Source organism: Camelina sativa, chromosome 18, assembly GCF_000633955.1.
Source record: "Camelina sativa cultivar DH55 chromosome 18, Cs, whole genome shotgun sequence".
NCBI lineage: Eukaryota > Viridiplantae > Streptophyta > Magnoliopsida > Brassicales > Brassicaceae > Camelina > Camelina sativa.
In genome coordinates, this window is record NC_025702.1 from 19,850,684 (window position 1) to 19,862,378 (window position 11,695).

The 11,695-nt window shown below is 31.1% G+C and overlaps 1 protein-coding gene across 1 annotated transcript; it reads right to left on the bottom strand.

Annotated features, from left to right (window-relative positions):
* On the bottom strand, window positions 1,946-3,103 carry LOC104762746 (uncharacterized protein At5g65660-like). Its single transcript, XM_010486098.1, has 2 exons — window positions 2,700-3,103; window positions 1,946-2,293 (listed from the first exon to the last, which is right to left on the bottom strand). The coding sequence occupies exons 1-2, from the start codon at window positions 2,934-2,936 to the stop codon at window positions 2,111-2,113; spliced, it is 420 nt and encodes a 139-aa protein (XP_010484400.1). The 5' UTR covers window positions 2,937-3,103; the 3' UTR covers window positions 1,946-2,110.

Below are 11,695 nucleotides of genomic sequence, written 5' to 3' on the forward strand. Positions count from 1 at the left end.
AGGTTTCAGCGGTGATTGCGGTGCCTCACATGTTTTCATATGTCTACAGTCTATTTTCAATGGTTTTTCATGATAATAATTTTTTTAAACAATAATATTTTGACAATATATAATAGGTCACATTGTGTATATATATTTTTAAAAATCTTATTTTTTAACCATCGGAGTTTCCGGAATGTATAAAAACATCACACATGTATTTTGTGTAGACTGAAATTTTTATGCTCAGCTTCCATGTTACCGGGTCTCTTTAATTTCATAGCGTCATAAAACGAGATTAATTAATCGAACTATTTGTAGTAGACATGCAACAAAATAATATCCCACGAAAAATGGTCGCGGAAGAACCACGAAGCATTAGATAACGTCATCAAAGGAATCAGTACAGTCAAATTGTACTTTGCAGTGTAGGACGCACTTGAAACAGCAACACTGTTTATTTTGCATTTATCGAAATACAAAAGTATTTATTTTTAACTCTTAACAAAAGATTTAATTTCTTGGATTGAACAAAATTCATTAATTTATCTCTAATATTTACCGTTTTTTTTTTGGTTTCTTGTGACGCGTTTTGAAATTCGAAACTTGATATGCATAAAAATAGATTTGATGCCAAGCTTCTATTTAATTAGTTTATTAACTTTTGTTATTTTATTTTATTTGGTTGCATAATTGATAATTAGTGGACTTGAGCATAAGATAAATCTCTATCGATCAGATTCGAGGATAAATTTTGGATTAGAATATTAGGATCAACCAATGGATTTAACGGGACTGAAAAAAATCATCAATTCACAAAAATATAAGAATAAAATAAGCAAAATACAGTGAAATTAGGTCATGAAGTTGATTGTTAATGTTGGAGGGTCCAAGTGGTGGGGATGTGTTTTTGAGCACTTGGTTATGAGAAACTTGTCACTGACGTCAATTTTTTCGATTTGTAAAACTTTAGTGCCCAAATATAAAGATTTTCTGTTTTATATTTTGAGGGTCCCTAACTTTTTATTAAACATTACAGTGTTTAATATATATTTTTGGCAATTAACGGAATCGGCATCGTAATTAACGGAGGGCTATTTTTTACATCTAATCCCTATTCTATCCTAATAATAGTTACCAAATTAACTTTTGGTGGTAAGACGTCAATTTCAGTAATTCCATTTAAAAAAAAACATGTCTCGTTTTGTAAGAATTTTAAGATATCTGATCTTATTATTTGGTTTACCCCATCCAAAGAGTTAAATATCTAATGGCGGAAAAGAAACAATTATTTGTTTTCTTGTGCATACTGTAAAATGTAATAATTTTATATCATTCTATATTACGAAAAATGATAAATATTATGTAATGATTAACCACGGAGACATATTGTTGTACCGCACAAGATTGAAACTTTGGTTTTGCAGTTTTTCTGATCAAAGGCATCAAACGTGGTTGCATAAAACACCTTTTTAAAACTTTGGATTATTAGTATAAAAGGAAATGTGAAGAATCATGCAATCTTCATTGGCTATTTCTGGTACAATTCATACAGATCTCGAGTTGTCCTAAATTGCCAGCAATCTGTTGTTTTGGTAATATTTTTAAAATATAAACTTCTTAGTATTAAAAACTTCGGGTATCAATTCATTTGTAGGCAAGGAAAACAGAATTGAGTCAGGACATCGACGTCGAAATTATCGTCCGACGAAATGTGCCATGTGTTTTGTGCGCTTACATAGGTAGTAGCACAAACAGATAGGTGGGTAGTCTGTTTAACATAAAAACAAATTTACTGTTGCTGCCCCCAAAAAAAAAACTGTACTATTTTATGGTATATATGTTTTAAAAAGATATAACTTATGCAGTTATGAGAAAACTGTTGTCAGTAAAAAACACTCAAATTACATAAATCTGTTTTGATAAATAATCATGCCATTCTGTTTTTATTTTCTTCGTTGCACAATAAAGACCACTCCATATTTGTTATTAACTGACTACAAAAATAAATAATCAGTGATAAGAAAAAAAAAATTAAAATGTAAAATTTATGATCCATATGTACATCAAAACGAGATATTTCGACATTGTCGGCCCTTTTTTTTTTGGTTATCTTATAGCTAAATTAAATCTAATACAAAGGAACGGGAAACCGAGGCGGCTTGACAGGCGGTGACTGCGGTGGAGTTTGAACATCGACAGTGAGTTTCTCCGGTCGAGGTGGTGCACACGGACACGGCAATGCTATGAATTTGGGTGTATTGTCTCCAGGCATTAGTACCGGTACGCTCAGATTTTGAGGCTTCTTCATTTCCTGTTCATAAGAATCATTTTTTATTAGTTAAAAATCTTTCACCTTATGAGTAAAAAAATAAAATAGTTAAAAAAAAAAGAACGTAAATTACAATTAGTGACAGAAATGTTAAAATATTTCGACTTTCATCTCAAGTAAATTACAACTTCGATACGATATTAATGTTATCTTCAATAGTTATTTCTCCAAATTAAAATTCCTTTATTTTTTTAAGTATTTAATTAAAAACTAAATTCCTAAAAACAATTTTTTTTTTGCTTACACGTTTAATTTTATTTTATTTTTGACAAACACTTACACGTTTCAAAGTTCTTTTTTTTTTAATTATATAATTAATAGAGATCAAAGAATTTGGGAAATAATAAAATACAAAAAAAAATTGAGTAAAGGGAGAGAGGGAAGTTACCGGAAAAAGGGGTTTGGGTTTGTAAGGATTAGACTCGATGTCGGCGGCGGAGGGACGGGTGGAGGCATTGGCTAAAGAGCGGCGGAGAGAACGATGTTTGTCCCAATGGTAACAGCAAGAGAATATTCCGGAGAGGCTGAAAATGATAATAAGAAGCAGAGCTGTGCCTAGAGGGAATCCTAGTGACGGCCGAGAAGCATCCATGTGTGGCGGCGAGAAATCTTGAGTGTTCTCCATCTTCTACTACTACGGTGGCGACGATGTTGTTGTAATCAACGGCTGAGATTTTGAGCTGATGATTTTGTTCTCTCATGTGTTAGAGAGAGAGAGAGAAAGTGAGGAGAAGAGAAGAAGAAGCTTTGTGAGTTTGGTGAGAACAGGGGACGGGGAAACAAGAAGAGATAGGGAGTGATTATTTATAAAAGTTTTTTTTTTTTTTTTTGCAAATAAAATGAAAAGAAATATTAAAATGTATACTTTTTTTTTTTTTTGGTTTTACAACTGTGAAAAAGTTCTTCTCAGTACAAAAAAGCAAATATGCTGTACAATAAAGTTGTCCCTTTTCTTTTCGCCGTTGAATTTTTTTATTCCCCTGTTAATAATTATATTAGGCCTGGGCATTCGGTTAACCATTCGGTTTCGGTTCGGTTGTATTCGGTTTCGGTTATTTTGGATATAGTAATATAGTAACCATTTGGATATTTATGAAATTTTGGTTTAGTTCGGTTCGGTTTCTTTCGGTTCGGTTTCGGTTTGGTTATTTAAATAAATAACCATAACTAACATAAATTATATTAACATTAACCAAATAAACCAAATATAACCAAAACTAACCGAATATAACCAAAATTAACCAAATATACAATAACAAAAATACAAAAAAGGGAAAAATATTGATTCAATTTTACAAAATAGTATTTAACTTTGTAAATTCAAAATAATAACATTTACATATATTGATTATTTAAAATATTTAATTGTTTTGAATCTAGAAATAATTTATATTTTAAGTTTATTTTATAGTTTTGCATAATATTAAGTATATAATATTTGATATCTTCTAGGTTTTCGGATATTTCGGTTAACCATTTAATTGTCGGTTCGGTTCGGTTCGGTTTCGGTTAGTTTGGATATAGATTTTTACTAACCATTCGGGTATTTGAAGAATTTCGGTTCGGTTCGGTTTAGTTTTTTTCGGTTCGGTTTCGGTCGGTTATTTGGTTATCGGTTATTTTGCCCAGCCCTAAATTATATCATCAAAGGATGGATTATTTTTTCAAAAATATAAGGATTATGTTTCTTGACTTTGTTGAATCATTTTACTATTTTGATTTTATGCAGTTGATTTAGACTCTCTTTTTTTAATGAAAATTAAGTTTTAATGAGTGAAAAAAAATTTGTATTCCATGACGTGAAATTAATTAGCTAACTTTTATGGATTCCTTGGAGATGTTGATATTAGAATAATATGTGAGATTCTTTTACCAAAATGAAGATATACGCATGCGAAGTTTTAATCTTCTGAAGTAACCAAAGATGAAATTTTTGAGTTATATATTTATATATATTATTATTCGAAATGAAAATACAGATTTGATGAATAATCTACAAACGTAATGAACAACTAGATATCAGTGGGATGGAACAACTTAATAACAAAATAATGTAATTTATTCACCCAAAAAAAAACAAAATAATGTAATTTGATGGTATGCAAAATGCTAAAAAAACAATTAAATATCAGCTAACAACTGTTTATTTTTTAATAATACATAATTTAAGTTACATATTTTATTATATTCTCATTTTTCCTTACAAAAAATTCTAACAAACAAATCAAGTTGTTAATTCAAATGATTAATTCTTAAATGGAAATAAATGAAGCTTGAAAAAGGGAAGAGAGAGTGGAAAATGTACGTGGAAAGAGGAGAGAGAAGAGAGAGGGCTGCTTGTACGGAGACGTCGTGGGCTCCAAGATCCACCATGTTAAACTTTTCAGCCGTTGCTGCTTCCTACCTAATCTTTACTTACTTACCCTAATCCTTACTCTTATCTCCACTAGCTACTCCTACCAAATGTATTACTAACTTACTCTTTTCTTGCAATAATCATAGGCTCTCCTCGTAACTCGTAAGTACCAAAACAAAACAGTTTCTAATCTATATGTCTTTACTGGTGTTTTAGAAAGGGGTCTAGGACAACATAATTCAAAGTTATCATTCATTCTCTTAAATTAATGACAAAGAAAAAACTTGTATTGTTTTATGATTTGTTTTATGATTTACTCAAGGAATAACGTTGGCTCGTCCATCTCCACCGACGATATTCTATTAAATTTTCTATATGAGTTTTCAACATTATATAATATAGTTTTCACGTATTTTTTAAATGCGAGAGGAAAGTATATGCGGGTACAAGTACTATTATGCTAGCTACCAAATCAAAACAATTATCACATGATTTGTCTCTATTCGATCCATTAGTTTTTCGACAATTACATAAATTCTGATCGAGAGATTCTTTATTACATCTTTTGATTTGGTTGTTAGATATTTATCACGATGTGATAAAAAAAATATATATATTTAGTTATTTAATCTATATAGTACATATATATGCCATACGCCAAATCGGAATAAACGTTTTGCTCTACACATAAGTTGTTTGATGCACTTTCACTGTTTGATACTATATATTAAGTGAAGTTTGCATATGTATTAAAGATGGCAAAATTTGTCCAAATTGTAATTCTATTTGTTGATATGAAATTTTGTAATATGAGATTTAATTACATAACAATGATACTAATACGGCCAGTCGTTACTACCTTGAATTCGTAGTCAATTAATGAATATTGTGTTTTGCCGACCTTTGAATCAAAAAAGAGGAAACTTTCCAAATTTTGTGTGATACCATATCGAAGCCAAGGCTCTCTAACCTCTCTTTATAAAGACGAAAATAATATATATGGTCATGTGCATTGATGCTGTGTGGGCGCGTGTTTATATCAGCCACACCAGAATCGTAACGATTGTAAGAGAAGTTGAGTACTACTCGTTGATCGTACGTAAGCCATTTAGTTTTCGTATTCGTTAGTTTTTTTTTTTAATATAAAAGAATTTAAAGGTGTTCGAGAAACAAAAAAATGTGCAAACTTCATAATTTTATGAGAGAAGTTGTTGAACATCAAAAACAGATAATGTGGAATGACGAATTGTGTATGCTTGGGTCCAAACACCGTCCCAAGACAATTAGTCCCCACTTACTCTTTAACATGTCTCCTTCACATATATACGCTCTCTTTATTTTCATCTTTCGTTACCAATCTAATTTTATTGCGTGAATCTGATAGTTTTCAACAAAAATTTATTCATTTTTCATATGCATTAATTTTTGATTGACTACGAAAGACTTTAGTTGTGATAATTAAGATATGGCATCTACTAATCATGTATTTAGTGATTAAGATGTTGTTGAGGCGTGGTTCATACGTTGATTATATCCACTTGGTCACTATAACATAAAAGAAAAACGGAATACAAGTAAATCCAAAAAAAATGATATCTTCTCCGATCCGATAAAAATCCATATTATAGGTAAAATATTTTACATAGCAAAAATACAAAAAAAAAAAAAAAATTAATAATCTCATTTTCCGGATGACTATGAAACATAGTTACGTCAAAAGTTTGGGACTTTTGCCGGCAAGGCGTATCAACTTTTTTTATTTTTATTTTTCAATATGTCAATTTCTATTTTTTTTTTAAAACATCTACGAGAAAATAAGGGTTTGAAAACATTGTTTTCTTTTTTTAGATTACAAGTCATAATAAAAAATAAAAAAAGCTGTCAAATATATACGACTCAAAACTACTACAATTTCGAATTGAAAATGACGAAAATGGACCTGAGCGTTTTCGAGTTTGGACCTTTGGCCTTTTGAGTTCCTAAGGGACAAATATTGGTCCATAAATCTTTAAACGACTTCACAACTGAAACTACAGATATCGATGATAAGACTGATCTGAGAATTTTTTGTTATTTATTTATATATAGTCTTTGACGTGTATGTAACTTCTTAATAAACAAACGTAACATGTTTGATCGTTGAAGATACCAATATAACAATAATTTAAATTTTGTCACATGGGACAGTATCAGTAACCCATATGTGTATACTATTAAAGTCAATATTAAGTTGGATTTTACGGCTGCTATACAAATCTAATGAAAAAAAAACAAAAACAAAAGAGTAGCTGCCGTGTGGAACTCGAATTTGACGATAACTCTTACTTTGATTCTGACTTAATTTTTCTTTTTTGGTATAGCTGTATTTTGTCTTTGCATCTTTAATTATAAATACCGCCAAAATTCAGTTAGTCTCTAAATTTTAACTTCCTTGTTTTTTTTTTGTTCCTTTCTATAAGACATTTGTTTCCGATTTTTTGAGTTTCATACGGACTAGGATAGCATACGGTTGCTAAACCAGTGAGCACTCTATTTATTGATAACGTGACACTAACCTGTCCTCGAGGTACGATACGACATTATATGATCCACTTGGATTTCATAGTAATTGACAGTCTCCAATGGTTGTAAACGTAACAAGCAATATTTTCATACAAATTATAGTTTACTGGAAAGTAGACTTGCTATTTTAACTTGCAATCACAACTACAAAAAATATCTATAACAAAAATATCTATCTCTTTTAATGTGTGTGTGAACTGTATATGGGTCTTGAACTGGTCACCGCCGTTTCTTTTAGGGTCAATGAGTATGTTATCCACCAAACCCATCTTACACTTTTCACATCACAACTTGTGTTTGTGTGTGTCTTTGCTTTCTATCAAGACTAGAAAAAATATCCTATAAAACGTGTTTTAACCATTATAATTGTTAACTCTAAACCAAGTTTTTAACACTTTTTTCATATCCATCACAACTTGTGTGCTTTGCATTTTTGTCCTAAGCAAAACCCGTAAAACGTTTTTAAATGTAATCTTTCGTTAATCCACTAATGAAGGACATAGATATATCATCTACGTACTAATTAGGATTTCAAAAGGTTATGCAGCATGTTGCTCGGTTTGTTTTTGAGAGTGACGCAAATCTGTCTTTTCTCCAACCTAATCAAAGATACATAGCGATTCGGTGACAACAATTCTAGAAACACAAAAAAGATTTGATTTAACTGAGAAATTGATTTAATATGCATTTATAGCCTCTTATGTTATGGAAAAATCCAAACCTGTTGCACAAGTAAAAACTAAGCTGTAGGGGGACCATGCTGATGTAGACCAAGACCCATAGCGATAGGTACTAATCCAAACACAATGTTGATGTCCAAATCGGTCATAATTAGAATATTTAGTTCGGTGAAAAGGAAGTCGAAGCTTTTTTTATAGATTGGTAAGAGATACAAAAGACGGGTTACAAAACTAACTTAGACGAGTTAAAGTAACTTGATTAAGAACCGAAGACGAACTGCGAGCTCGTCGTTTCAGAACTATTTGGCGAGTTATCTTGTACTTTTCGTATCTTTATTCCCTTTTTTTCTGAAACCTTTTTACGGACGCTGTACGTCCGTATTTATAGGGAAATGTGTCGGTTCGTTCCCTAAGAAGACCAAAATACGCTTCTTTCCTAAAAAGTTTATTTGGGCTTTTAATGGATCTTTAATGGGCCGAGCCTTTTGATAAGGGTGTGGATCCACTCTTAACACACAGATGTTATTCGATATATAGAAGAAAAAAACAATTGTTTGTTTAATCCAATTCATATACAGCTAGATTATATATCTCGATCCTTTTGAAAATGTTATCTTATGTAATAATTAATTATGAGGAATGAAGAAATATCCTACAGGAGGTCTTATGTGAAAACTCGAAGGTGTATTCGATTTTGGGTCAAATACATTCTCATGTCTTATACGAAAGTATTAAAAATTAATTATAGTATTTTGCTGTGCAAATCCGATTTAGTTTTCTAGTCGTTTGACCGTAAATAAGAAAGTGATTTAGTTTTTTTTTTTTTTTGTGCACAAGAAAGAGGTATTTAATTTATAACAATTGGACAATTATTAATTAGTTGTTTTGTTGGATACAAAGATATATAAACATTGACAGCAACGTGACTGGCTAACGAAGAAAAATATCGTTCGTACATATATTACTAAATTCAGAACCTAATGCCGGGAGAGAGAGAGAGCTAATGTATACAGGTCAGGTCATTAATAAGGGATAGTGACTTATGGGCCAATGTTACAAACAGCGAATTAAAAGCCCAATTAAGAATTTTATATCTATTGTATATGCTGCTAGTGTGTAAAACAGTCTGGGCCCAAATAAACAGTCGAACATGTCTTGTCGTTGATAAATTTGATCACTCTAATTGTTAATTAATTAATTAAAAACGAAATTAGTAGTAATTAATCGGGGCTGTGTAGTGGCATCATCATCATTAATCGAAGACTAATAAAATAAGCGTGAAGGACAAAAGCACTGTGGGTCCTGTTGTCTTGTCTCAACCCGCATTATTTGTACTCGCAAATGCTACTACTAATCTGATCTACTGTTTACCTTTTTTTTTTTTTGTAATAATAATTGTTTTTTTACTAATCACTGTTTAATTAGCCACACATCTTTACGGAATCCTCATATTAAAATATTACTATATGAACTCCGATTTACAACCTTTTTTTTAATTTCCTACCCAAAATTCGGATTCGTATTAGTAAACGATTTTATAGAAATGTCTATTTCTATATGATTAATTGTTGATATTTTATATGTTAAGATTTATTTGTAAATGTCTATTTTTTTAATGTCTATTTATTTTATAAATTCAGAGGTAGTTATTTTTTTTATAATGATGGATGCATTGTCGAATTTATTATATGATATTGAACAAAGTGTTAGCAAGAAAACATGGCGAAGCTTTTGATAGAGGATATTAAGAAAAGCTGTATTATTTTTGACGGTGCATATATATTGTTTTTTTTGGTTGCCTCTTCTTCTCTTCGTGCATAAGGTTCTTTTCAGTTTTTTTGTAAAAAGAGAGATGTTTAGAATATATTTGGAAAAGCAAAACAATTTTTTTGTTGGTTTGGGTTAAAAAAAAGAGAGAGAGAGAGGGTGGTAAATAAAAGATAACGTGAGTAGTACGGAAGAGTGATGATGAAAAAAATAGTCAGAGAAGGTGATGATGGTGATGATGAACGGACACACACACACAGGACACAGCCCACAGGCCTCTCTCTCTCTCTGTCTCTCTCTCTCTCTCTCTCTCTGTTAGCATCAAAATCCAACGGTCAGATATTTGTGCTTCCCATGCGTGTTCAATCCCACCCCCCTTGCTTGTTATTATTATGCTCCCTTCCCCAATCCATTTTCTACACCCTTCCTTTATTTTTTCTTTTTTACTTTCATCTTCTAATGGTGAATAAATTAAGGAATATGTTCATTAACAACAAAGGAAAAATTATTTTGATCTACAGTACAAGACAATTATCCTTTTTATTACTAATACCAACAAATTTACTTTTTTTTTTACCATCCACAGTAACTACTCCATAATGAATAATTATATGAGGGATGATTGTAAAAAATAATATCCAAAATTTTAGATTAAACAATAAAACCACCAAAAAATACATTTCCATAAGAATTAAATGGGTAAATCCAATTTTTTTTTATTTATTTTAACTTGAGAGTACATATTTTTTTGTCACTATTTCGAAACCATAAAGGGAGTCGATAAAAATACAACTTAAACTTATATGCACCTTAAAAATTCCATTAGTTTTACTAAGTAAGTGTAGTTTCACCAAAATTTTTAAAACAAAAGTCTAGCACGTAACCGTATTAAAAACAAAAGTTAACCTATAGTTTCATGATTAAAAATCAATTTACCATTCATCTAGCATCTAGAAGACTAAAAATGAATCCACACAAAAGAAAAAACGGAAAAAATTCAAGTTTGGGAGACTAATAGGGGCCCATCCAGTTGGGCCAATCTAAGTAAAAAGAAAGAAGCGAAAGATAAGGAAATGCAATAATGAAAGTTTAAAAGAAATTAGGAAGGTGGCGGAATCCTCTTAATTTTAAAATTAATTGTTAAAAAGAATCAAAAGAGATTATCATTAAAATTAAATTAAAATAAATAAATAAAAAGATTAAGAAATTTAATAAAGAGATTAGTACTAGTAAAGTGGAGAGAGAGAGAGAGAGAGATAAAGTGGAGGAGGTTAGATGTCCCATTCACCACCCGGCAAACCGACTTGGAATGCCGCTTTCTTGTCCCCTCTTTTTCTATTTTACTCTTTTTACCCTTTTTATTCTTTTAATCGCCTTAATAAAACATTAAAGAGGGGTATAATCGGGATTTAATAATTTGGAGACAAAACCATCCATCCATCCATCCATCCATCCATCCCTCTTTCCGGGTGGAGCCAGAAAAAAAGATCCGACTCCCGACACCCCATACATCAAACAACGCCCCTTCGTAACACGATCCAATCTGAACCGTTGGATTTTAGAATCCCATCCGTGAACCCAAAAGAAAATGGGCAACTTTCTCGACTTATTTACTATTCTGCCACTTTCTCTCTCTCTCTCTCTCGGCTACGAGTTTTCTGGGTGATTGAATAATTAAATTAAGCTTCTGCTTTAATGGAAGGACCTTCTTCTTGACACACTTCTCTCTCTCTCTCTCTCTCTTTGCTATTCCTCTTCTACAGTTTGCAAATTATTCTCTTCCTCTCTGAGATTCGTTACTTTCGATCGTCTTCTTCATAAGCTTTCCATTTCCGGCATCTACGATTTTGTTTTCTCTTGAGGTAAAACTATTTTCTTACCTCTTCTTTAGGTTTTCTCAAATCCGTGTAATCGAGTTTCATGTTTGCGTGTGTGTGTGTGTGAATTTGTGTTTGTAATTACTAGATCTACGAGCTATTGAGTTTTTTTTTTTTTTTTTTTTTTTTTTTTTTTTTTTTT

Excerpts from the sequence above, each read along its gene's own strand:
- LOC104762746 (XM_010486098.1), bottom strand. The coding sequence starts at position 2,936 with ATGGAGAACACTCAAGATTTCTCGCCGCCACACATGGATGCTTCTCGG. Across the intron at positions 2,294-2,699 it reads AACCCAAACCCCTTTTTCCG|GAAATGAAGAAGCCTCAAAA; the intron begins GTAACTTCCCTC and ends TCTTATGAACAG.